Source organism: Hemitrygon akajei, chromosome 13, assembly GCF_048418815.1.
Source record: "Hemitrygon akajei chromosome 13, sHemAka1.3, whole genome shotgun sequence".
Taxonomy (NCBI): Eukaryota; Metazoa; Chordata; class Chondrichthyes; order Myliobatiformes; family Dasyatidae; genus Hemitrygon; species Hemitrygon akajei.
In genome coordinates this window covers 107639993-107662922 of record NC_133136.1, presented here as the reverse complement: position 1 = coordinate 107662922, position 22930 = coordinate 107639993, and the positions used below count along the sequence as shown (strand labels likewise).

The window sequence follows — 22930 nt, the reverse complement described above, 5'->3', positions numbered from 1 at the left end:
TAGTCAAGTAAATTTTGAAGAATTAGTTGCTGAAAAATAACAAAAAATTAATAATAGCATGACCAAATTATTTATTACATTATGCATGTAGCCAATATGCTTTTCCTTTTTATTTGTGACTTTTACTGCCTTCATAGCTTAGCAGTTATTTCCTCTCAAAGAATTTCACTGATTTATTGACCAAGCAATGTTCCCTTGGATGTGGATAGAAACTGAAATACTTAGAGATAACCCACGTGACTGTGAGGAGCAACTGCAAACTCCATATAAGCAGCATCAGTTAATCCGATTGTACGGGAGTCACTAGAACATTGAGGGAGCTACAGCTTGTATAGTAACATCCTTCCCTCATCCTCTCTGCAACTTAAAACTAACTAACTTTCCTTTCTTCCCTGATTCGGATAAAGGGTCTTAGAATTGAAATATTAACTCTTTTCCTCCTTCCACAGATGCAACTTAATCCTGCTGAGTATTTACAGAATTTCTTACTTTTATTTTTGGTCTTCCATTTGTTTAATTTTGACTCATCTCTAAGGCTAGATGGTTGATAACTGGTATGAGAACACAAAGTCATTTAATGGATTAGAGGTGATAATGAAAACTTTCATTGTGGAACACAGTGATTCTTTGAATGATATTGCTGAGTGATACCAAGCCCATAGCATGCTTTTCTACATTTTGAAATAGCCATTTTTCCCAATTGTAAAATCCTCCTTAAAACCTGTTTTACCTATATTCAAGTATCACCTTTAATTTGGGAATGTTTTGTTAGTCTGATGTGATTTATCAGAATCGGGCTTAAAATCACTGGCTTATGTCACGAAATTTCTTGTTTTGCAGCAGTAGTAAGTTGCAATACATAATAATAAAAATTTATAATTTGCAATTGTATATAAATGTACAAAAAGAGAGGAGAAAAAAGTAGTAAAGTTGAATTCATGGATTCATTGTCCATTCAGAAAGCTGATAGCGGAGAGGAAGAAGCTGTTCCCGAAACCTTGAGTTATGTGCCTTCAGGCTCCTGTACTTCCTCCTTGATAGTAGCAATGAGAAGAGAGCAAGTCCTGGGTGATGGAGGTCCCCAATGATGAATGCCACCTTTTTGAAGCATTGCATTTGTAAGGTGTCCTCGATGTTTGGATGTCTAGTGCCCATAATGGAGCTGGCTGAAATTACAACTTTCTGCAGCTTTTTCTGATCCTGTGCAATGGTCCGTCCATACTAGACTGATGCAACCAGTTAGAATGCTCGCCATGGTACATCAGTAGAAATTTGTGAGTGTCTTTGGTGACATACCAAGTCTCCTCAAACTCCTGTTGCAATATAGCCACTGGTGTGCTTTCTTTGTAGTCATATCAGTATGTTGAAGATAGATCTTCAGAGATGTTATTACCCAGAACATGAAAATGCTCACCCTTTCCACTGCTGATCGCCCAGTGAAGGTGGTGTATGTTCCCATGACTTCTCCTTCCTGAAATCCACATTCAAGGCATGTTTGTTGTTGCAACCCCACTCAACCAGGTGATCTATTCCACTCCTGTCTGCCACCTTGTCACCATCTGAAACTCTGAACAGTAGCTGTGTTGTTGGCATATCTATGGATGGTGTTTGAGTTGTGCCTAACTATGCAGTTATGGGTGTAGAGAGAGTAGAGTGGTGGGTTAAGCATGCATTCTTGAAGTCTGCTACTATTGATTATCAGCAAGGATCTGCACTGACTGTGGTCTCTCAGTGAGGAAGTCAAGGATCCAGTTGCAGAGGGAAGTACAGAGGCCTATGTTTTGGAGCTTGTTGATTAGATTTTAATATTGGAAACTAACATTTTCTAATATTAAAAGATCTGCACAAAGTTATGTGGCTATAATCAGGGTGCTAAGAAAATAATGTTTTTCAATAACTACCAAATAAATACAGTAGATGCCAATACATAATATTTTTTTAAAACAAGTGATCATTTTCTTTGGGAAAATAAAGGAAAAGTAAGAAAAATCCAAGATGTTTGTGGAATTTAGTACTCCACTCCCTTGTACTTGTTCCTTGACCTGTGTACAGTAGCAGATTTCTGCAATGTACCACCATATATGTTTCTAAAATACTAGTTTTAATCTAATTTTGACCAACTATAATCAAACAAGTTAATTTAAAATCAAATATGTCTGAAAATAAAAATGCTAACAGACCAGGAGCACTAACAAGAATAAGTAAGAGACTTATATTTTAGCTGATTTTATATGAACTGCACAATATTTCTGAAAATATCACATTTGAGATCAGTTGCATTTTAATTTACTATTTCTAACTTTAGGCCGACAGCTTCTTCTCAAGGCTGTGAATCGGGTTTGGACTGAACTAATTGTAAGTAAAAAACAAGCTCTTGAGGAGATTTTCAAAGTAACACTACCTACAAATGAGCGTGGACTGGTGGACTTATCTACAGCTCGGCCACTCATTGAAGATGCAGCTTTAAAGTGCTGGCAAAATCATATGGGTAAGATACATAAAATTAACTTGAAGTGAAATGGTCATAGATATAGACAATTGGTGACGTGAAAACAATCTTCTTTTATTATTGCAAGAATCATTAGAAATAGAACAAAAAGGCATGAATAATTTTGATTTAACTGTTTCTGGTATTTTGATTAAGCTGTAAATCCTGACAGCTGAGTTAGAGATGTGATTAGTAAGGTGAAAGGTCTGTTACATATTGTGAATTTCCAAAAAGGTAATTTTTAGTTGAGTAATTTTATAATTAACTGAAAACAATTTATCAATTGGTGAAAATGAATGTAATTGATTTTTTAAATGCATTGATGCGCAACACTGAAATATATGGTCTCGAAGTTTTTGAGTGATTGACCAAGAGTACAAGAAGGATTTATAACTAGATATCCTTTTATTTTGTGTTTAATGTGTGAAAATATTAATCTATCAACTAATTAGGAGCCACGAGATTTAAATAACTTCTTAATTCTTCTTTTCACATTATTAATGTCTTAAATGCTTATTTCGCAACCTGTCCTCTCAACTGGAAGGAGGGTAGAAGCAAGTACACACCTGAAGTACATTGTCATTATTTACAAACCCCATTTCCAGAAAAGTTGGGATATTTTCCAAAATGCAATAAAAACAAAAATCTGTGATATGTTAATTCACGTGAACCTTTATTTAACTGACAAAAGTACAAAGAAAAGATTTTCAATAGTTTTACTGACCAACTTAATTGTGTTTTGTAAATATACACAAATTTAGAATTTGATGGCTGCAACACACTCAACAAAAGTTGGGTCAGAGGCATGTTTACCATTGTGTTACATCACCTTTCCTTTTAATAACACTTTTTAATGATTTTGGAACTGAGGATACTAATTGTAGTAGATTTGCAATTGGAAATTTTGTCCATTCTTGCTTGATATAAGACTTCAGCTGCTCAACAGTCCGTGGTCTCCGTTGTCTGATTCTCCTCTTCATGATGCGCCATACATTTTCAATAGGAGATAGACCTGGACTGGCAGCAGGCCAGTCAAGCACACGCACTCTGTGTCTACAAAGCCACGCTGTTGTAGCCCATGCAGAATGTGGTCTGGCATTGTCCTGCTGAAATAAGCATGGACGTCCCAGGAAGAGACGTCGCCTTGATGGCAGCATATGTCTCTCTAAAATCCTAATATATACCTCAGAGTCAATGGTACCTTCACATACATGCAACTCACCCATGGCATGGGCACTGATGCACCCCCATACCATCACAGATGCTGGCTTTTGCACCTTTCGCTGATAACAATCAGGATGGTCGTTTTCATCTTCGGCATGGAGAACTCGACGCCCTTTTTTTCCGAAAACTAGCTGAAATGTGGACTCATCTGACCACAACACACGGTTCCACAGTCTTTCGGTCCATCTGAGATGAGCTCGGGCCCAGAGAACTCGCCGGTGTTTCTGCATAGAGTTGGCCGGTGTTTCTGCATAGTATGGCTTCCTCCTTGCGTAATACAGTTTCAAGTTGCATTTCTGGATGCAGTGACGGACTGTGTTAAGTGACAATGGTTTTCCGAAGTACTCCCGAGCCCAGGTGGCTATAATTGTCACAGTAGCATGACGGTTTCTTAGGCAGTGCCGCCTGAGGGCTCAAAGATCTCGCGCATTCAACAGTGGTTTCCGACCTTGCCCTTTACACACTGAGATGTCTCTGAATTCTCTGAATCTTTTCACAATATTATGTGCTGTAGATGTTGAAAGACCTAAATTCTCTGCAATCTTGCATTGAGAAATGTTCCTTTTGAACTGACTAACAATTCTCTCACGAATTTTGGCACAAAGGGGTGAGCCACGATCCATCCTTGCTTGCAAAGACTGAGCCTTTGATGGACGCTACTTTTATACCCAGTCATGATACCTCACCTGCTACCAGTTAGCCTGCTTAATGTGGAGTCTTCCAAACCTGTGTTACTTGAATATTCTGTGCACTTTTCAATCTTATTTTAAATCTGTCCCAACTTTTGTTGAGTGTGTTGCAGCCATCAAATTCTAAATTTGTGTATATTTACAAAACACAATTAAGTTGGTCAGTAAAACTATTGAAAATCTTTTCTTTGTACTTTTGTCAGTTAAATAAAGGTTCACGTGAATTAACATATCACAGATTTTTGTTTTTATTGCATTTTGGAAAATATCCCAACTTTTCTGGAAATGGTGTTTGTACAAAAATTGAGTGAAATCGATATTTGTTAGATTTGTCTTAGTTTAAAAACAGTTTCTGCACTATAAGATTGTCATGTATACATTTAAAATGCAAATGCACCTTAAATACAATTTGAATTTTGTGAATCTAGGCTGAGGAAGCTTCTCAAGGGCTAGTCAGGCTCGTTGCTTCTTACTAGTTAGGTCATGGTACAACATGTTTTGCTGTTTAATAGCACATGAGCCTGGCTGTCGAGGCAGTTGAGAAAGTTGAGGTAGAAGTTACTCCCTCAGTGCTTGCTGGTAGAGTGCACCATTTTGCCCTGGGCTAATGAGGCAAAAATGCTACAAAGACTTGGAAATGTGTGATTTGGAATGGACCTTAAAAGTAGCAAGTTCTCATATCTGTGATACTCTTGTCCTTTTAAATGCCAAAGGTAGTAGTTAGTTAAAGTCTGCCCCGAGTGCTTTTGGAGAATACGATATGCAAGAGAGAGAAATCAGGAGGGCTAAACAAAACATGACATGAGGTTGCCCGAGCAGACAAGGTGAAGGAGAATCCTAAGGTATTCTACAGATAAGTAGAGCAAAAGAATTGCTGGGACAAAATTGGTGCTTTGGAAGAACAGAATGGTAATCTATGTATGGAGCCAAAAAAGATGGGTGAGATTTAAAATAATTTTTTTGCATCTGTATTTACTCAGACAGACACAGTGTATAGAAGTGAAGCAAAGCAGCTCATAGACCAGTTACACAGTTTCATAGACCCTGTACAGATTAGAAAGGAGGAGCTGTTTGCTGTCTTGAGGCAAATCAGGGTGGATAAATCTCCAGGGCCTGACAAGGTGTTCCCTCGGGCCCTATGGGAGGCAAGTGCACAAGTCCCTAGCAGAGATATTTAAATTATCCTTAGCAACAGGAGAGGTACCAGATGATTGGAGGATAGCCAGTGAGGTTCTGCTGTTCAAGAAAGGCTCTAATCATAAACCAGGAAATTATAGGCTGGTGAGTCTGATCGTGGGAAAGTTGTTGGAAGGTATCTAAGGGACAGGATATATAAGTATTTTGGATAGACATGAACTGATTGATAGCATGTTTTTGTGCGTGGTAGGTCATGTCTAAGCAATCTTGTGGAGTTTTTTGAGAAAGTTGCCAGGAAAGTTATTGAAAGCAAGGCAGTGGATGTTGTCTACATAGTAAGCCATTTAACAAGGTCCCACCTGGGAGGCTGGTCAGGAAGGTTCAGTTGCTCAGCATTCAAGATGAGGTTGTAAATTGCATTCGACATTGGCTTTGTGGGGGAAGCCAGAGTGGTGGTAGATGGTTGCCTCTCTGACCGAGGGCCTGTGATTAGTGGAGTGCAGCAGGGATCAGTGCTGTGTCTGTTGTTGTTTGTCATCTATATCAATGATTTGGTTGATAATGTGGTTAACTGGATAAGCAAATTTGCAGATGACACCAAAACTGGGGGTGCAGTGGACATTGAGGTAGACTTGCAGAGGGATCTAGATCAAGTGGGAAAATGGGCTGAAAAATAGCAGATGGAATTTAATGCTGTCAAGTGCAAGGTGTTGGACTTCAGTAGGACTAACCAGGGTAAGTCTTAAGCAGTGAATGGTAGGGAACTCAGGAGTGTGGTAGAACAAAGGGATATGGCAATATAGGTCCAATTGAAAATGGCATCCGTCATAGGTAGATAGGGTCATAAAGAAAGCTTTCAGCATATTGGCATTCATAAGTGTAAGTGTGTAAGATGTTGGTGAGGTCTAATTTGGTGTGTTGTGTGCAGTTTTGGTCATCTACCTACAGGAAAGGTGTAAATAAGATAGAAAGAGCACAGAGAAAATTTACAAGGATATTGCCAGGTCTAAAGGACCTGAGTTATAAGGAAAGATTGAATAGGTTAGGACTTTATTCCTTAGAGTGTAGAAGATTGAGAGGAGATTTGATAGAGGTATTAAAAATTATAAGTGGTATAAATAGGGTAAATGCATACAGTTATTTTTCCCACTGAGTTAGTGTGGGACCACAATCAGAGGTCATGGTTAAGGATGAAAGGGGAAAAGTTTAAAGGGAACATGAGGGGAAATATCTTCACTCGAGAGTCATGTGAGTGTAGAACAAACTACCAGCACAAGTGGTGAATGCAAGCTCAATTTCAACATTTCAGCGAAGTTTGAATAGGCACACGGATGGTAGGGGTATTATAGAGGGCCATATTCTCAGTGCAAGTCGATGGAAGTAAGCAGTTTCAAAGGTTTCAGCATGGACTTGATGGGTTGAAAGACCTGTTTCTGTGCTGTACTTTTCTACCACGATGACTGCTTCCCAGCTCAGTTACAGTGTCCTGAACCTGGGCTCAGTTATTCTTCATGGTTCAGGCATCAAGAGTAAAATCTTCCTTGGCTCTTAAAGGAGCTTAACAAGTCCATGTAGTGGCTAAGTTACTTCAACTTGTTATAGATGTTCATTTTGCTCCATCCGTTACCCTCTCCTCCATTATCTGCCACTTAGACTAACTTGTGATCTCCCTTTTTCAGTTCTGATGAAATGCTTTAGACCTGACATGTTAAATGTTTCTTTATCATAGGTAGTGTGCCTGGCCTGAGTATTTTTTCAGTAATTTCTGTTTTTAGTTCTGTTTCCAGTATTTTCAGTTTTTTTGTGTTGATTTTCTGTTCCCAGGTCAGAATGGCTTGTTAACTTGAAAGGAACTTGGAAATGGTGATGTTTGCATGGTGTTGCTGCCTATCTCTAGAATAAGAGTTTGAAGTTTGGAAGTTGTAGCTTGATGATATATTGATGATGATGGGCTCTGTAATCACACTGATTCAGTAGTGGAAGAAGTGAATATTTACTGTTATATTTGGTATGTCAGTCAAGCAGTTTGTCCTGGATAGTGTTAAATTGCTTGATTGTTGTTGGAAAAGTAGGTCACTTAGACAGGTCTAGAGGTTTCCATCACACTTTATTGATATCTTTGAATAGTTTTGCACATCCATACATACATCATTCTATAAATGTGCAACCTGACAATCTGCATCACTGCTTGCTACAGAAGCTGCACTGCAGCAGGCAATGCTCTACAGTAGGTAGTCAAAACTGTCCAACGCATCACCAGCATCAGCCTACCCACCACCACATATATAACATCAGGGAGGAGGCTGTGTAGCATCCACACTAGGACTGCCAGACTCAAAAACTGTTACTTCCCCCAAACAGGAAGGGTAATCAATACCATCATCCACTAACTCCACCACTACTTATTATTTCTTGTAAATCACCTTATGTACGGCCTAGCGTCATTTTATGGACATACAGTCAATCTATGTATATAAGCTATCTTATGTATTTATATTTATTGTGTTTATTATTATTATTGTATTTATCTTTTGAGGGTTTTGTTTGTACTACATCAGATCCAGAGTAACAATTATTTTGTTCTCCTTTACCCTGGTTTACGGGAAATGAAATTAAACAATCTTGAATCTTGTTAGATGAAAAGTAAATCCTATGGTAAAGAAAATCTTATAGTCAATCCTTAAGTGTGCCAGTACTCATATCTATGTTTCAATTTTTTTTCACCAATTATAGTTGCAAGAAAAAGTTTGTGAACCCTTTGCAATTACCTGGTTTTCTGCATAATTTTTTCATAAAATATGGTCTGATCTTCATCAAAGTCACAATAATAGACAAACACAATCTGCCTCAACTATTAACGCAGACAGTTGTACTTTTCATGTCCTTATTGAACACACAATCTTTCACAGTCCAGGCTGGAATCCTTGTATTTAGTAACTGGTAGAACCTCCTTTAGCAGCAGTAATCTCTACCATGTATTTCCTGTAGCTGCTGATCAGACTGCACAACAGCAAGGTGGAATTGTAGACCATTCCTCCATGCAAAACTGTTTCAGTTCATCAGTACTGCTGCATGTACCGCCCTCTTCAGGTCATGCCACAGCATCTCAGTTGGGTTAGGGTTTGGACTCTGACTTGGCCATTCCAAAACACAAATTTTCTTCTTTTTAAATCATTTTGTTGTTGATTTACTCTTGTGTTTTGGATCATTGTCTTGTTGCATCATCAACTTCCGTTAAGCTTCAGGTGACGGACTGCTACCCTGACATTCTCCTGTATTCATTGTTCCCTTAATTATTGCAAGCTGCCCTGAGGCAGCAAAGCAGTCCCAAACCATGATGCTCCTTCCACCATGCTTCACAGTTACGAAGCGGTTTTGTTGTTGGTGTGCAGTGCCCTTTTTCCTCCAAACATAGTGGTGTGTATTTCTGCCAAAAAGTTCAACTTTTGTCTCACCTATCCACAGAACATTGTACAAGAAGCATTGTGGAACATCCAACTGGTCTTTTGTAAACTTGGAATGTGCAATAATTTTTTTTTGGTGAGCAGTGGTTTCCCCCATGGTGGCCTTCCATGAGCATCATTCTTGTTCAATGTTTTTCTTATAGTGGACACATGAAAAGAGTCTTCTGCAGGTCTTTTGCTGTTATCCTTGGATTCTTTCTCACTTCTTTCAGCAATGCACGTTGTGCTCCTGATGTGATCTTTGCAGGGCACCTACTCCAATGGAGAGTAAGAGCAGTACTGAATTTCCTTCATTAGTAGACAGTTTCCCTTGCTGTGGACTGATGAGCACACAGATCTTTAGAAATGCTTTTGTAGCCTTTTCCAGCTTCGTACATCTCTACAATTCTTCTGAAGTCCTCTGAAAATTGTTTTGATCAAGACAGAAACAGATTTTTCTTGAGAAGAGCAGGCTCTGTCAGTATCTTGATTTTATGTGTCTTTTTTATGCAGCAGAGCACCCCTGCAACCCACACTTCCAATCTCATCTCATTTGAATTGAATGAACACCTAACTCCAAATAGCTTTTGTAGAAGGCATTACCCCAAACGTTCACATACTTTTTTGAACCTAGAATGTAGTTATTTCCATGGTGGACTCAATATCGATGAAAAGAAGTACAATTGTTTGTTACTAATTTAAGCAGATTCTGTTGAAGATCAGACCATGTTTTATGAGTAATTAATTCAAAAGCCATGTAATTGCAAAGGGTTCACAAACATTTTCTTGCAACTGTAACTCTGAATTTCTAAAAAGTTGCCAATTTTGACAATCAAAAATTATCATTATGGAGTTTTTCTAGCCAGCAGAGAGAAAATGAGACAATTCTTTCTCAGTCATTTAGGCTAAAAGCACAATAGAGAGGAGGCTATATACAGTGGCATGCAGAAGTTTGGGCACCCCTGGTCAAAATCTCCGTTACAGTGAATAGTTCAGTGAGTAGAAGATGAACTGATCTCCAAAAGTCATAAAGTTAAAGATGAAACATTCTTTTCAACATTTTAAGCAAGATCAGTATACTATTTTTGTTTTGTACAATTTTAGAGTGGGGAAAAAAAATGAAAGGAGCTAATGCAAAAGTTTGGGCACCCCAAGAGATTTGAGCTCTCAGATAACTTTTATCAAGGTCTCAGACCTTAATTACCGTAGATTCCGGATTTTAAGCCGCTACTTTTTTCCCACATTTTGAACAGCTTTGAACTTTGCGGCCAATAATCCGATGCGGCTAATGCAAGGTTTTTTTCATGCCGCCTCGTAAACATTTTGCCTCGTAACAGTAGACCAATAAAATTGATGAGTAGTTCACAGAGGTCCAATGAAATTGTACGATAAATCAAGCGCACTTTCACAATTAAATTATTGTAAATCAGTCATTTGTACTCACCCTCATCAACATGGAAAACACTCGAAGCATTGTGCTACCTACCCTCTTAGTTTAAACTATATTTGTTTTCTGTACTACATCGCGGGATGCTATGACGACACACCCGGTTTCGCGGCGTCTTGTGGGAAAATGCCGTTTGCGATGAAACGGAAAGGAGGGGGTCGAGCGGCGGAGCGGCTTTGGATCCGAGCGAAATCTGCTTTTAAATGCCGTTTGCGATGAAACGGAAAGGAGGGGGGGAGCGGATTCCGCGAGCGGCTTTGGATCCGAGCGAACTCTGCTTTTAAGTTAAAGGTATCAATAACTTTTCCTGGTAGGCTGCAGTATATATATTTTTTACCAGTCGTTAGGAGATATTGGAATGTTGTTCAGTAAAGAAGTATACGCAACGTATATTTAAAAGTAGCCGCGTACGGGCACGGTTCGAAAAAAAGCATTTGCAATATGTATTTGTTTTTGTTACCATATGGATTTAATTAAAAGTTAAAAAAATCCTCACGTGTAATATCTTTCTGTGTAAATATCTCATATTACAACGTGGGACACCTGCGGCCTAAAATCCGGTGCGGCCTTTACATTTAAAAAAATGATTTTATTTCTAAAATTAGTGCCAGCGGCTAAAAATCAGGTGCGCTCTGTAGTCCGGAATCTACGGTAGCTTATTAGGGCTATGGCTTGTTCACAATCATCGTTAGGAAAGGCCAGGTTATGCAAAATTTCAAAACCCTGACTCCTCAAACCTTGTCCCAACAATCAGCAGCCATGGGCTCCTCTAAGCAGCTGCCTAGCACTCTGAAAATTAAAATAAGTGATGCCCACAAAGCAATAGAAGGCTATAAGAAGATAGCAATGCATTTTCAGGTAGCCGTTTCCTCAGTTCGCAATGTAATTAAGAAATGACAGTTAGCAGGAACGATGGAGGTCAAGTTGAGGTCTGGAAGACCAAGAAAACTTTCTGAGAGAACTGCTCATAGGATTGCTAGAAAGGCAAATCAAAACCCCCATTTGACTGCAAAAGACCTTCAGGAAGATTAAGCAGACTCTGGAGTGGTGGTGCACTGTTCTACTGTGCAGCGACACCTGCACAAATATGACCTTCATGGAAGAGTCATCAGGAGAAAACCTTTCCTGCGTCCTCACCACAAAATTGAGCATCAGAAGTTTGCAAAGGAACATCTAAACAAGCCTGATGCATTTTGGAAACAAGTCCTGTGGACTGATGAAGTTAAAATAAAGCTTTTTGGCCGCAATGTGCAAAAGTATGTTTGGAGAAAAAAAGGGTGCAGAATTTCATGAAATGAACACCTCTCCAACTGTTGAGTACATGGGTGGATTGATCATGCTTTGGGCTTGTGTTGCAGCCAGTGGCATGGGGGACATTTCACTGGTAGAGGGAAGAATGAATTCAATTAAATACCAGCAAATTCTGGAAGCAAACATCACACTGTCTAAGTAAGCTGAAGATGAAAAGAGGATGGCTTCTACAACAGGATACACAATGATCCTAAACACACCTCAAAATCCACAATGGACTACCTCAAGAGGCGCAAGCTGAAGGTTTTGCCATGGTCGTCACAGTCCCCCAACCTAACCATCATCAAAAATCTGTGGATGGACCTCAAAAGAGCAGTGCATGCAAGACAGCCCAAGAATTTCACAGAACTAGAAGCCTTTTGCAAGGAAGAATGGGCAAAAATCCCCCAAACAAGAATTGAAAGACTCTTAGCTGGCTACAGAAAGCATTTACAAGCTGTGATACTTGCCTAAGGGGGTGTTACCAAGTACTGACCATGCAGCGTGCCCAAACTTTTGCTTCGGGCCCTTTTCCTTTTTTTTTGAAACTGTAAAAGATGGAAATATAAAAGTAACCTTGTTTAAAATATTAAAGAAATATGCCATCTTTAACTTCATGCCTTTTGGAAATCAGATCATCTTTTACTCGCTTAGCTATTCACAGTAACAGCAATTTTGACCGGGGTGCCCAAACTTTTGCATGCCACTGTATTTTGCTCCATGTGAGGAAATAGAAATCAGTGGAACAAAATGGAGAACAACACAAAGCTACTGTTTGTATACCAAGTGCGTGCATCTAAGAATGATATTTTAACTAATCATCTATCTGGATGGTGATAGATTTGATGCAAAGAATGGAACATATGAGAACACTTAAGAAAGAAATCAGGAGGACTAAAAGAAGGCATGAAGTTGCTCTAGCAAACAAGATGAAGGGGAATCCTACAGATGTGTTCTGAGCAAAAGGATTGCAAGGGACAAAATTGGTCTTCTGGAAGACCAGAATGATAATTATGTATGGAGCCAAAACTAATGGGGAAGATCTTAAGTGCATTCTTTGCATCTGTATTTACTTGGGAGATGAATATGGAGTCTATAGAAGTGAGGCAATGTGGCATCAACTTCATGGACCCTATAGAGATTACAGAGGAGAGGGTGTTTGTTGTCCTGAGGCAATTCAGGGTGGTTAATCCACAGGGACTGACAAGGTGTTCTCTCAGATCCCACGGGAGACAAGTGCAGAAATTGCTGGCACCGTAGGACAGATATTTAAAACATCCTTAGCAACAGGAAAGGTACCAGAGGATTGGAGGATAGCCAATGTTTTTCTGCTGTTTAAAAAAAGCTCTAAAAATAAACCAGGAAATTATAGGCTGGTGAGTTGAAAGGTTCAAAGGTTCATTTATTATCTAAGAATACAATTCTGAAATTCATCTTTGGGTAGTTATGAAACAAGAAAGTAAAGAAAGGCAGCATGATCATCAACCCCTAAATCCATCCACCCCCCGCACGCACAAAAAAGCTAACAGAAACAGAATAGGCACGTCAACCCCAAATCCCTCCTCCCACACAAAAAAATGAACAAAACAGAACTGGCACATTGACCCTAAACCCCACACCCTGCACAAAAATACCGAGAAAGATGGGCAAAAAAAAACAGAATACAAAAATCTATAGGATTAAAATAATCAATAGTCCAACTCCACATCCAAAATGTAGAAAATATGGGCATTCTCCAAGCACAGTGGCAGACTCTCCCCTCTCTGGAAATATAGCAGAGTCATCCTTAGCGATCAAAAGGCAGGCAGCTGGTGCTCACCTTGTTTTAACCTCTCTCACCGAATGTGGTAGAACAAAAGGATCTGGGAATACTGGTACATAATTCGTTGAAAGTGGCATCACAGGTAGTTGGGGCCATTAAGTAACTGATGAGTTTGACATCAGTTGTGGGAAAGTTATTAGAAGGTATTCTAAGGGACCGAGTATTTCGATATGCACAGGTTGAATAAGGATTTTCAGCATGACTTCGTGTGGTAGGTCATGTCTAACCAATCTTATAGTTATTTGAGCAAGTTATCAGGAAGGTGGATGAAGGCAAAGCAGTGGATGTTGTCTGCATGGACTTTAGCAAGACATATTGTTACGAAAACCCCGTAACCAGGTAACTTACCAGCAAAGATAGATGGATCAGCTGAGTCGGATGCTACTATTTTCAAACGTTTTATTCAATAAGGGCACAAACGTATGGTTAATACAAAACATTCAAATCGTCAAAACTCAATCTAAAACACCGGTGTAACCATAATCAATCAGAAATAAGCTCTTTCGTTGTCTAGGGTATATAATACTGAGTCCAATTGGAAATATAAAGAGTCACTCTGAAGTCTGCAGGCTTTTCTCTTTTGGTTTCACGTGTTGGAGAGAGAGAGAGATAAACGGAAAAACTTGCCCGAAATATCCGTGGGATCAGAGGAGCGATCTTCCCCGTTGTTTGTTAAAAGCGATCTTCCGTTGGTTCCAGCCACAAACCCCGCATTCGGAATTTAGCGCACGTGGCTTATTTCAAAATGGCTTCCCGTTCCCACGGGAAGCGGTGTCGTGCTTCTTGGTGTCTCCTTGGTGCGTCTGAGGGTCGTCCTCTTTCAGACCCTTCTTTATACTGCCTCACGGGATCTCAGGTGTCAATCAGGTTGCAGGTGATGCACTCTCTCTCTCAACCAGCCCACTTTGCCCGAGGGCTTTACAATGTCCCTGCGAGTTGGCACGTCTGCAGTTCCCAGGTGTCTCCTGAGAACAATGCCACAGTCACCAGCTTTTGTCCCAGTGGAATGTCTTTCCATTTCCTGTGTCCATTCAGCCTGTCTCTCTCTCTCTCTTTTGGGTCATTGACCCCCCTTTTCTAGGGCTCTTGCAATTCTCACAAAGGAGGGGGCTGGTATCATAACACCTCCCCTCTTAAAAAGGTTTTTACCAGCGGTTAAAACCCAGAGTGGTACAGTCTTACAGAAATTTTGAATCTAATACAGAGTAATACAGTTATACATTCAAGTCAGCATCTAAACAGTTAACAAGTACAGTGCCCCTTTCCTTTAATACCTTAACCTCATGTGCCCTACTAACGCCTGGTAGCATCAAACTTCAGCTCAATAACCACCTTATTTATTTGCTTTCTTCGGCAACATAACTAAGGAGGTGTGATCTTAGCTTACATACATCTACAAAGGTTCATGCAAAAGACAAATTTTTATGCTACTTTCAAACTTAACAGTCAAGCTTCCATGGGTGTTGTCTTTATTATTCACATACTTTGTCAAAATCCCTTAAAACCGGCTTCTGCTATTTTAAAAATCGCGCCCCCATTAATCCTCGCCTCTTTTCTGGCGAGTCCCCCCGTTGGAACTTTGAGTAATTTGGCGTGGTAAACTCCCGCCCGCCTCGTTCATCAGGGCTATTTTTTCAACACCATGCCCCAAACTGTCAAGACCCTTCAGGCTATTTGTTTTTAATTCCAACTCCTCTTTCAGGTAGCATTTCGAATGCAACCTCTTCACACCCCACCCTGGCGTAACAATAGAGTGGGGGGCCCCGCTATTTCCCGACTCACTCTGTGAGCGATCTGCCAGGTTTAAAATTTCTTCCTTCGACTTGGGAACTACAGACCCTCCTTCAACAACAATCCTCATTCCCCCCTTAAATTCGGCACTAACCTTGGCCCCACTCTCGAACACAAACACCGTGGAACTCACACTTCCCACGGTTACCAAGGTTAACCCTTTTCCTACTGAACCAACCCTATCTGATCCACAAAGACGGCCGCCCCGTCCCCCTGAATCAAACACCTCAGACTTCCTCTGAGCTCTGTTACCAGGTTCAGCACCACGTGCGCCCCCATCTTGGACACACTCAAACGGGACATTGGCCCCTTCCAGGCTTTCAATACCCGTACCTTTTTCAAATTCTAACGTCCCCCGATCCTTCCAGCTACTCTCTAGGCAGCCCCCCGTTGGGGAAGGCGCAACCCTGCGAGCTGAAACAACCTCCTCGGCCATTTCAGCTGACTTCTCCACAGCAAGGATACCCTTCCTCTCTAAGACTGCCCTCATTTCACTCTCGGGACCATCGAGAACACCTTTAGAACTCTGAACTTCTTCAAACAATTCTGCCAAACCAGACAGATTAACCATGTCCAACTCTGGACTTTTTAACAACTTTATCCGTTTCTCAACTTTAGTTCCTACCTCTAGGACCTTTCTCTTCACTAAGGGCAGGGCTATTTCCTCTCCCTTACCCCCTTTTACTTTACTGCTTTCTGTTTTTCCACCCTCGGAACCCTCATGGTACAGGGTCGGTAAAAACATCTTGGCCAGATCACCGTTGGCTTCATTTAAACTGTCCTCTTTCTCAGCCGCTTTTTCCGACAGGCTGCGAGTGACCGCGCATGCGCGATAGCTTTGGGACTCTAGGGGCGGGGCCACCGCACTCGCCGGTCGGCGGGTCGGCATCATGGCTGCCCAAATCCTCCCTCCTGCTAACACACTTTGTAACAACGCGACCCACTGCTCTTGTGGCCACTTCTGGTTCACTGCCACCGTTTCAAAAAACAAGAAATGACTATCAACATCCGTCTCTTCGAACGGAGGTACTACTCTCAGCTCCCGACTAACATTAAACCGCTCTCTCCTTAGCTCCTCCCTCTCTCTTTCTCTCCCCGCTGCCGCTCTCAAGCCTGCTGCTAACTCTCTGATCCGAATTTCATGCTGTCTTTGCCTCTCCGCTTGATTCTGCTCGTTTTCCATCTCTAACCCCTTAGCCAAATTTAACAAGTCTGCTTTGGTGCTCACCTCTAGCGCCGCCACAGTCGCGTTTTTCATAAATTCACACACGTCCATCTTTGCTGGTTTTTCTGTCTGGCTACCTGCGTACCAGATCCAAATTATTTTGTTTTGACTTACAATCCCGATTGACTGACCTCCCCCTTTTTGGTGTCAAATCCCGAGACGAGAACCCCACTTGTTACGAAAACCCCGTAACCAGGTAACTTACCAGCAAAGATAGATGGATCAGCTGAGTCGGATGCTACTATTTTCAAACGTTTTATTCAATAAGGGCACAAACGTATGGTTAATACAAAACATTCAAATCGTCAAAACTCAATCTAAAACACCGGTGTAACCATAATCAATCAGAAATAAGCTCTTTCGTTGTCTAGGGTATATAATACTGAGTCCAATTGGAAATATAAAGAGTCACTCTGAAGTCTGCAGGCTTTTCTCTTTTGGTTTCACGTGTTGGAGAGAGAGAGAGATAAACGGAAAAACTTGCCCGAAATATCCGTGGGATCAGAGGAGCGATCTTCCCCGTTGTTTGTTAAAAGCGATCTTCCGTTGGTTCCAGCCACAAACCCCGCATTCGGAATTTAGCGCACGTGGCTTATTTCAAAATGGCTTCCCGTTCCCACGGGAAGCGGTGTCGTGCTTCTTGGTGTCTCCTTGGTGCGTCTGAGGGTCGTCCTCTTTCAGACCCTTCTTTATACTGCCTCACGGGATCTCAGGTGTCAATCAGGTTGCAGGTGATGCACTCTCTCTCTCAACCAGCCCACTTTGCCCGAGGGCTTTACAATGTCCCTGCGAGTTGGCACGTCTGCAGTTCCCAGGTGTCTCCTGAGAACAATGCCACAGTCACCAGCTTTTGTCCCAGTGGAATGTCTTTCCATTTCCTGTGTCCATTCAGCCTGTCTCTCTCTCTCTCTTTTGGGTCATTGACCCCCCTTTTCTAGGGCTCTTGCAATTCTCACAAAGGAGGGGGCTGGTATCATAACAATATGATAAGGTCCCGAGTGGAGGCTGGTCGAGAAGTTTCATTCACTTGGCATTCAGGAATAGGCAGTAAATTGAATTAGACATTGGCTTTGTGGGAGAATGGTAGTAGAGAGTTGCCTCTCTGACTGGAGACCTGTGACTAGTGGTGTGATGCAGGGATCAGTGCTGGGTCCTTTGTTGCTTGTCAGCTATATCAATGATCTGGATGATAATGTTGGTAACTGGATCACCAAATTTGTGGATGACACCAAGATTAGGGGTGTAGTGGACAGTGAGGAAGAATATTATGGCTTGCGGAGGGATCCACACCAGCTGGGAAAATGGGCTGAAAAATGGCAGATGGAATTTAATGCAGACAAGTGTGAGGTTTTGCACTTCATTAGGACCAACCAAGGTAAACAATGAAAGGTAGGGAACTGAGGAGTGTGGTAGAACAAAGGGCTGACTTGCTAAACATGTCATTCTTTTCAACTCATAAATCAATGTATTGAATGTAGAAGATGGGATCTTATGTTGAATTTGTGTAAGACCTTAGTGAGGCCTAATTTAGAGTATTGTGTACAGTTTTGGTCACCTAACTACAGGAAAGATGTAAACAAGGTTGGAAGGGTCCAGAGAAAATTTACAAGGATGTTGTCAGTTATCAGGAAAGATTGAATAGGTTAGGACTGTATTCTTTAGAACGTAGAAGACTGAGAGGAGATTTTATAGAGATATGCAAAATTATGAGGGGTAGAGATAGGGTAAATGCAAGCAGGCTTTTTCCGCTGAGGTTAGTTGGGAAAACAACCAAAATTCATGTGTAAAGGTTGAAGATGAGAAGTTTAAGGGGAACATGAGGGGAAACCTCTTCACTCAGGGTGGTGAGAGTGTGGAATGAGCTGCCAGCCCAAGTGGTGCATGCCAGCTCGATTTCAACGTAAAAAGAAGTTGGATAGGTGCATAAGTAGTAGGGATATGGAGGGCCATGGTTCCTGTGCAGGTGAATAGGAATAGTCACTTTGGCATGGACTAGGTGGGCTGAAGAGCCTGTTTTGGTTCTATACTTCTCTAAGATTGTGTGACTCCATAACCATAAATTATCATTTTAAATAGTAACTAAAATGTTCTTTATTTCCTGTGATGATGAGGGTGAGTACTGAAATAACCTTTCAACAGTGGGTTCTCCTTTCTATATCTACATTTGTCTGTTTTAGTGACAAAAGCTTCTGGAATACAATTGAATGCTTGCTAAAATTGTTAAAAACCCTAGGATACAACTTGGAGATATAAAATGCTTTTAATTTCTTTCTTTCTTGGATAGCTCATGAGAAAAAATATATCAGTCGGGGAGATGCAACCATAGGTCCTGTGACACAGTCAAAACTGTCAAGAGTTAGCAGTGGATTTGGCTTGTCGAAGTTGACTGGATCAAGGCGTAACAAAAAGGAAAGTGGAATCAGTAAAAATAACTTCACATCTCAGGTAGGAATTTTCCCTTTAATTTGATAATTTCTCTTTTATGTCTAATTCAGATACTGAGTGCAAGGTTTTGAAAATGCTGATTCAGATTTATAATTTGAGAAGTCCACAATTTCAAAAAAGAGCATCAAACCTCTTCCCTGTTTATTCAGTGACATACTATCAGTAGGACTAATGCTTAAAGAAAAAAAACATCTTTGGTTATTTTTGTTTAGAAGGCCTCGTCGATGGCCATTGTTCTGTTGAAACTGAGCTTCAAATAAATCTAAATGAAGGCATTATGTTCAAATAAACAAACACTTCTGAGGGGACGATGTCTCGGGTAGCATTTGTGAAGGTAGAGGGATTGCCAGTGTTTGTTTTGTGTGTGGAGGGGAGACAGCCAGCTTCAAAGAGGTGAGGGGTGAATCAGGAGCTGGCAGGCAATAAAGATGAGCTTTGTTTGTCACATGTCCATCAAAATTTGCAGTGAAATGTGTCGTTTGTGTCAAGTCGAATCAAATCTGCAATGGTTGTACTGTGCCACTTATAGAACCAGGTGAGGAGGGGGATAATGGGCAGGTTGGGGGAGATAGAGGCTGGAATGTGGGGATGAAAGACAACAAAGGGCTGCAGATTCTGGAATTTAATAAGTAAGGAAGGTGATGTGCCAACAGGTTAGGGAGGTAGCATGAGTAGATGAAACCAGTGGCAAAGGAGATGGGATACCCTGTAGGTACAATCTGTGAGTGATGATCAGATGATACCACTTGGGGGAAGGGAGAGAAACTGGTTCACGGGGAGAGGGGATGTTAGTGGCATTGGGGATTGTTTGGAAAGAAAGGTGGATGGGTAAGAGAACCTGAGTGGATAAGAATAAGAGAGAAATGAACATAGGGTGCCAGTTACGTGAAATTGGAGAATTCAATGATCACTCCATTGGGCTGTGGACTACCCCAAGTATTAAAATGTGAAGTATTGTTCATCTAGTTTGTGTTTGCCTTATCCTGACAGTGGAGAAGGCTCAGAAGAGATAAGTTGATGTGGAAATAGGGAAAGGAGTTGAAATGACATGCGATACAAAGAGCGCAGGAACTTGGTAAAGTCGCCCCATCTACATGTGGTTTTGCCAATGTAATGAAGGCTATATCACAAGCTGCATATGTAATACAAAGTTGGAAGAGGTGCATGAGATTCTCTGACTGTTCAACTCTATGGATAATGGTGAAAAATGGAGATGTAGGAAGATGTGTTGCACCACCTAGAGTTGCAGGAATAGGGTGGGTAGGAAGGGATGAGCAAACCAGTGAGTCATGGAGATGCATGGTCCCTGCAAAAGGCAGGAAAGGGTGAAGAGGGGAAGATGTGTCTGGTGGTGGAACTTCATAGAAGCTGTCAGAAATGACAATAATATGAGATGTTCTATGTGGAAGCTGGTAGGGTGAAAGGCAAGTACCAAGGGGACCGTTCTGTCTTGGGAGAGGCACTGTGAGTGCAGAAGTGCATAAAATGGAAGAGATGCTGCTGAAACCTCCATCGACCACATTAGAGGGTCTCATATTGAGAACAGATGTGGCAGAGATAGAGAATTGAGAAATAGGGTCCCTACAAGAGACAAGTTTGAAGGAGATCTAGTTTAGTTATCTGTGTGAGTCTGGGTTTGTAATAAATGTTTGTAGTTTGTTTCTCTTCTAAGATGGAGAGGGAAAGATTCAGAAAGGGGAATGAGAAAATTGGCAAGTTCCACATGAGTACAGGAGGCAACATCAATGCAGTCTTAAATATAGCTGAGGAAGAGTTGAGGAATGGTGTCAGAGTAACTACTTAAGTTCATCTTGCAGTTTCTGTTGGGTTCCAGATTCCTGCTTGTGCAGAATTAACCTTAGAGAGGAGGGTTTTATTCTGAATTATGTGAATACCAAGATTACTAGCTAGTAGAGCATAATGGAATTATTCTTCTGACATTCCCTGGGATAACTTTCATGAACTGAACAATATACAAGTGACATTGGTTGAGGTTAGTGATTCAACATCAGAGACATTTGTTTTTCTTCAATGTGTCATCTTCCTCATGAGATAACTTCACACGTCGGGGATTCTGGATGTACTATGTTTCTAGCACATACTGTGAGGTCATTAACTTCTAAGAGCCGGTTTTCAGAATTGCTTATGTACTCTTATCAAAATTTCATGTATCCATAAACATTAATGTTTTTCTTTCAGGAAATATCTCAATGGATGTTTACTCATATTGCTGTCGTGAGAGATTTGGTGGATATGCAGTATAAAGAATATCAAGAGGTAAAGGGCAATGTATTTTTTTTTAACAAAATTGCTTTATTCACTACATTATCTCTACTTGACCAAAGGGCTTATATGTCTAATATTATCCTGTATCTAGATATTCAAATATCTAGATATTTGTTATATATAATCTAAGCTGTTATTCCAAGGTGGTTGAGCCATTGTAACTAGATCATAGCATTGAGTATAAAGAAGCATAAACATCAAAATTATTTATATTAACAACAGAACCATGCCCGCTGCACATTCAACAAAGAAAAGGATACTTTGGTGATAGTAAATGCTTGTCACTGGAATGTGGTCAAGATTTCATGTCCTAACATATGGACTTGAAGTTAGCCTTGCTTTTAAATTGCACTATTTATAATCATAATATGGAAGTGGTCATCACACGATTACGGAAGCAGGAAGGGCATCATAATCAGGCCTAGTATTATAGAGTTTCTGAAGAAAAAACACTAGCAGCATCCTGTCCTCAATACCCAATGAACTCAACAAAATTAACTATCTTACAGATTCTATGATAATGTCAGCCACGGACAGAGATTTTTAAAAAATTAACATATTCTGTATTCATCAACAGTTGAAAATGTCTTTCCAAGAAACTTTAAGCAGCAATTAATTTTTGGCTGTGATTACAAAATACAGCTGATGTATACAAGTACAAATTCCTGAATTGGTTGGGACTTGCTGACAGTTTGTTAATATTAATCACCTGTAGATCACATGAATTTTTCTCATGTTATTTTAGAATTGTGCTGTTAAGCCTAAATTATTATATAATAGAGAGACAGTGGATACATTTTTGATAATTATGTTCTATTGGGAGGACATTTTACATTTACAGATACTGATTTTAACACACTGCTACCCATCACTTGGTTGGGGTGCACATGTATACTAGCAAAACATGAAATCTTAATCTCCTACCGTACTGCCATTAACAGCTACATAATTGCATTTTGAATTTGTAGCGTCAGCAAAATGTAATGAAGTACGTAACAGAAGAATGGGCTCAGATAGAGTATGAGCTATTGCGAGAGAGGGGCCTATGGGGGCCTCCAATTGGATCACATCTTGATAAATGGATGTTGGAAATGCCTGAAGGTCCCTGCAGAATGAGAAAGAAGATGGTCCGGAATGACATGTTTTACATACATTATCCCTATTTGCCAGAAAATGAGCAAGAATCTGCCAGTCTCCAGGTGAGTATTGAAAACTAAGACATGTGAAACAGTATGGTTTCACAATTTATTAAGAACTGCCTTGTAGGCCATTACTTTCTGTTATTAATGAAACCTATATATGTGTTTTAATAGTATTTAACATTTCATTTGTGATAACTTTGTATATCTATTTTAAATATGTTAGTGAGACACCTCTGAATATCTAAGTAGATTATTTTACTTAGTGTAATGTACTGTAGGACAGTATGATGCTAAAAATCGTAATTTTATTCAGAAACATCAAGATGGTTTGTTACTCTCAAAGCATGATTAATGAAGAATTGATATTGTAATCACGAATTTCAATTTAAAGTATGGTATCAAAGTTAATAAAATGGACTATCTTTTGAACTGTCTTAACTTCCTAAAAAGTCTTTTTTATTTTACACAAAATAAGTAATTCAAGTTACATTGCTGTGCAAC

At 40.3% G+C, this 22930-nt stretch overlaps 1 protein-coding gene across 2 annotated transcripts in view; it reads left to right on the top strand.

The window, feature by feature from the left end:
- The window catches only part of wdfy3 (WD repeat and FYVE domain containing 3), a 333550-nt gene that overhangs the window by 243116 nt on the left and 67504 nt on the right, over positions 1-22930 (top strand). For both annotated transcript variants that reach the window (XM_073065240.1, XM_073065239.1), the window contains 4 exons: positions 2306-2488; positions 18841-19001; positions 21201-21278; positions 22256-22486. In XM_073065240.1, the coding sequence (XP_072921341.1) occupies positions 2306-2488; positions 18841-19001; positions 21201-21278; positions 22256-22486 (653 nt within the window). The remainder of the gene's footprint in view (positions 1-2305; positions 2489-18840; positions 19002-21200; positions 21279-22255; positions 22487-22930) is intronic.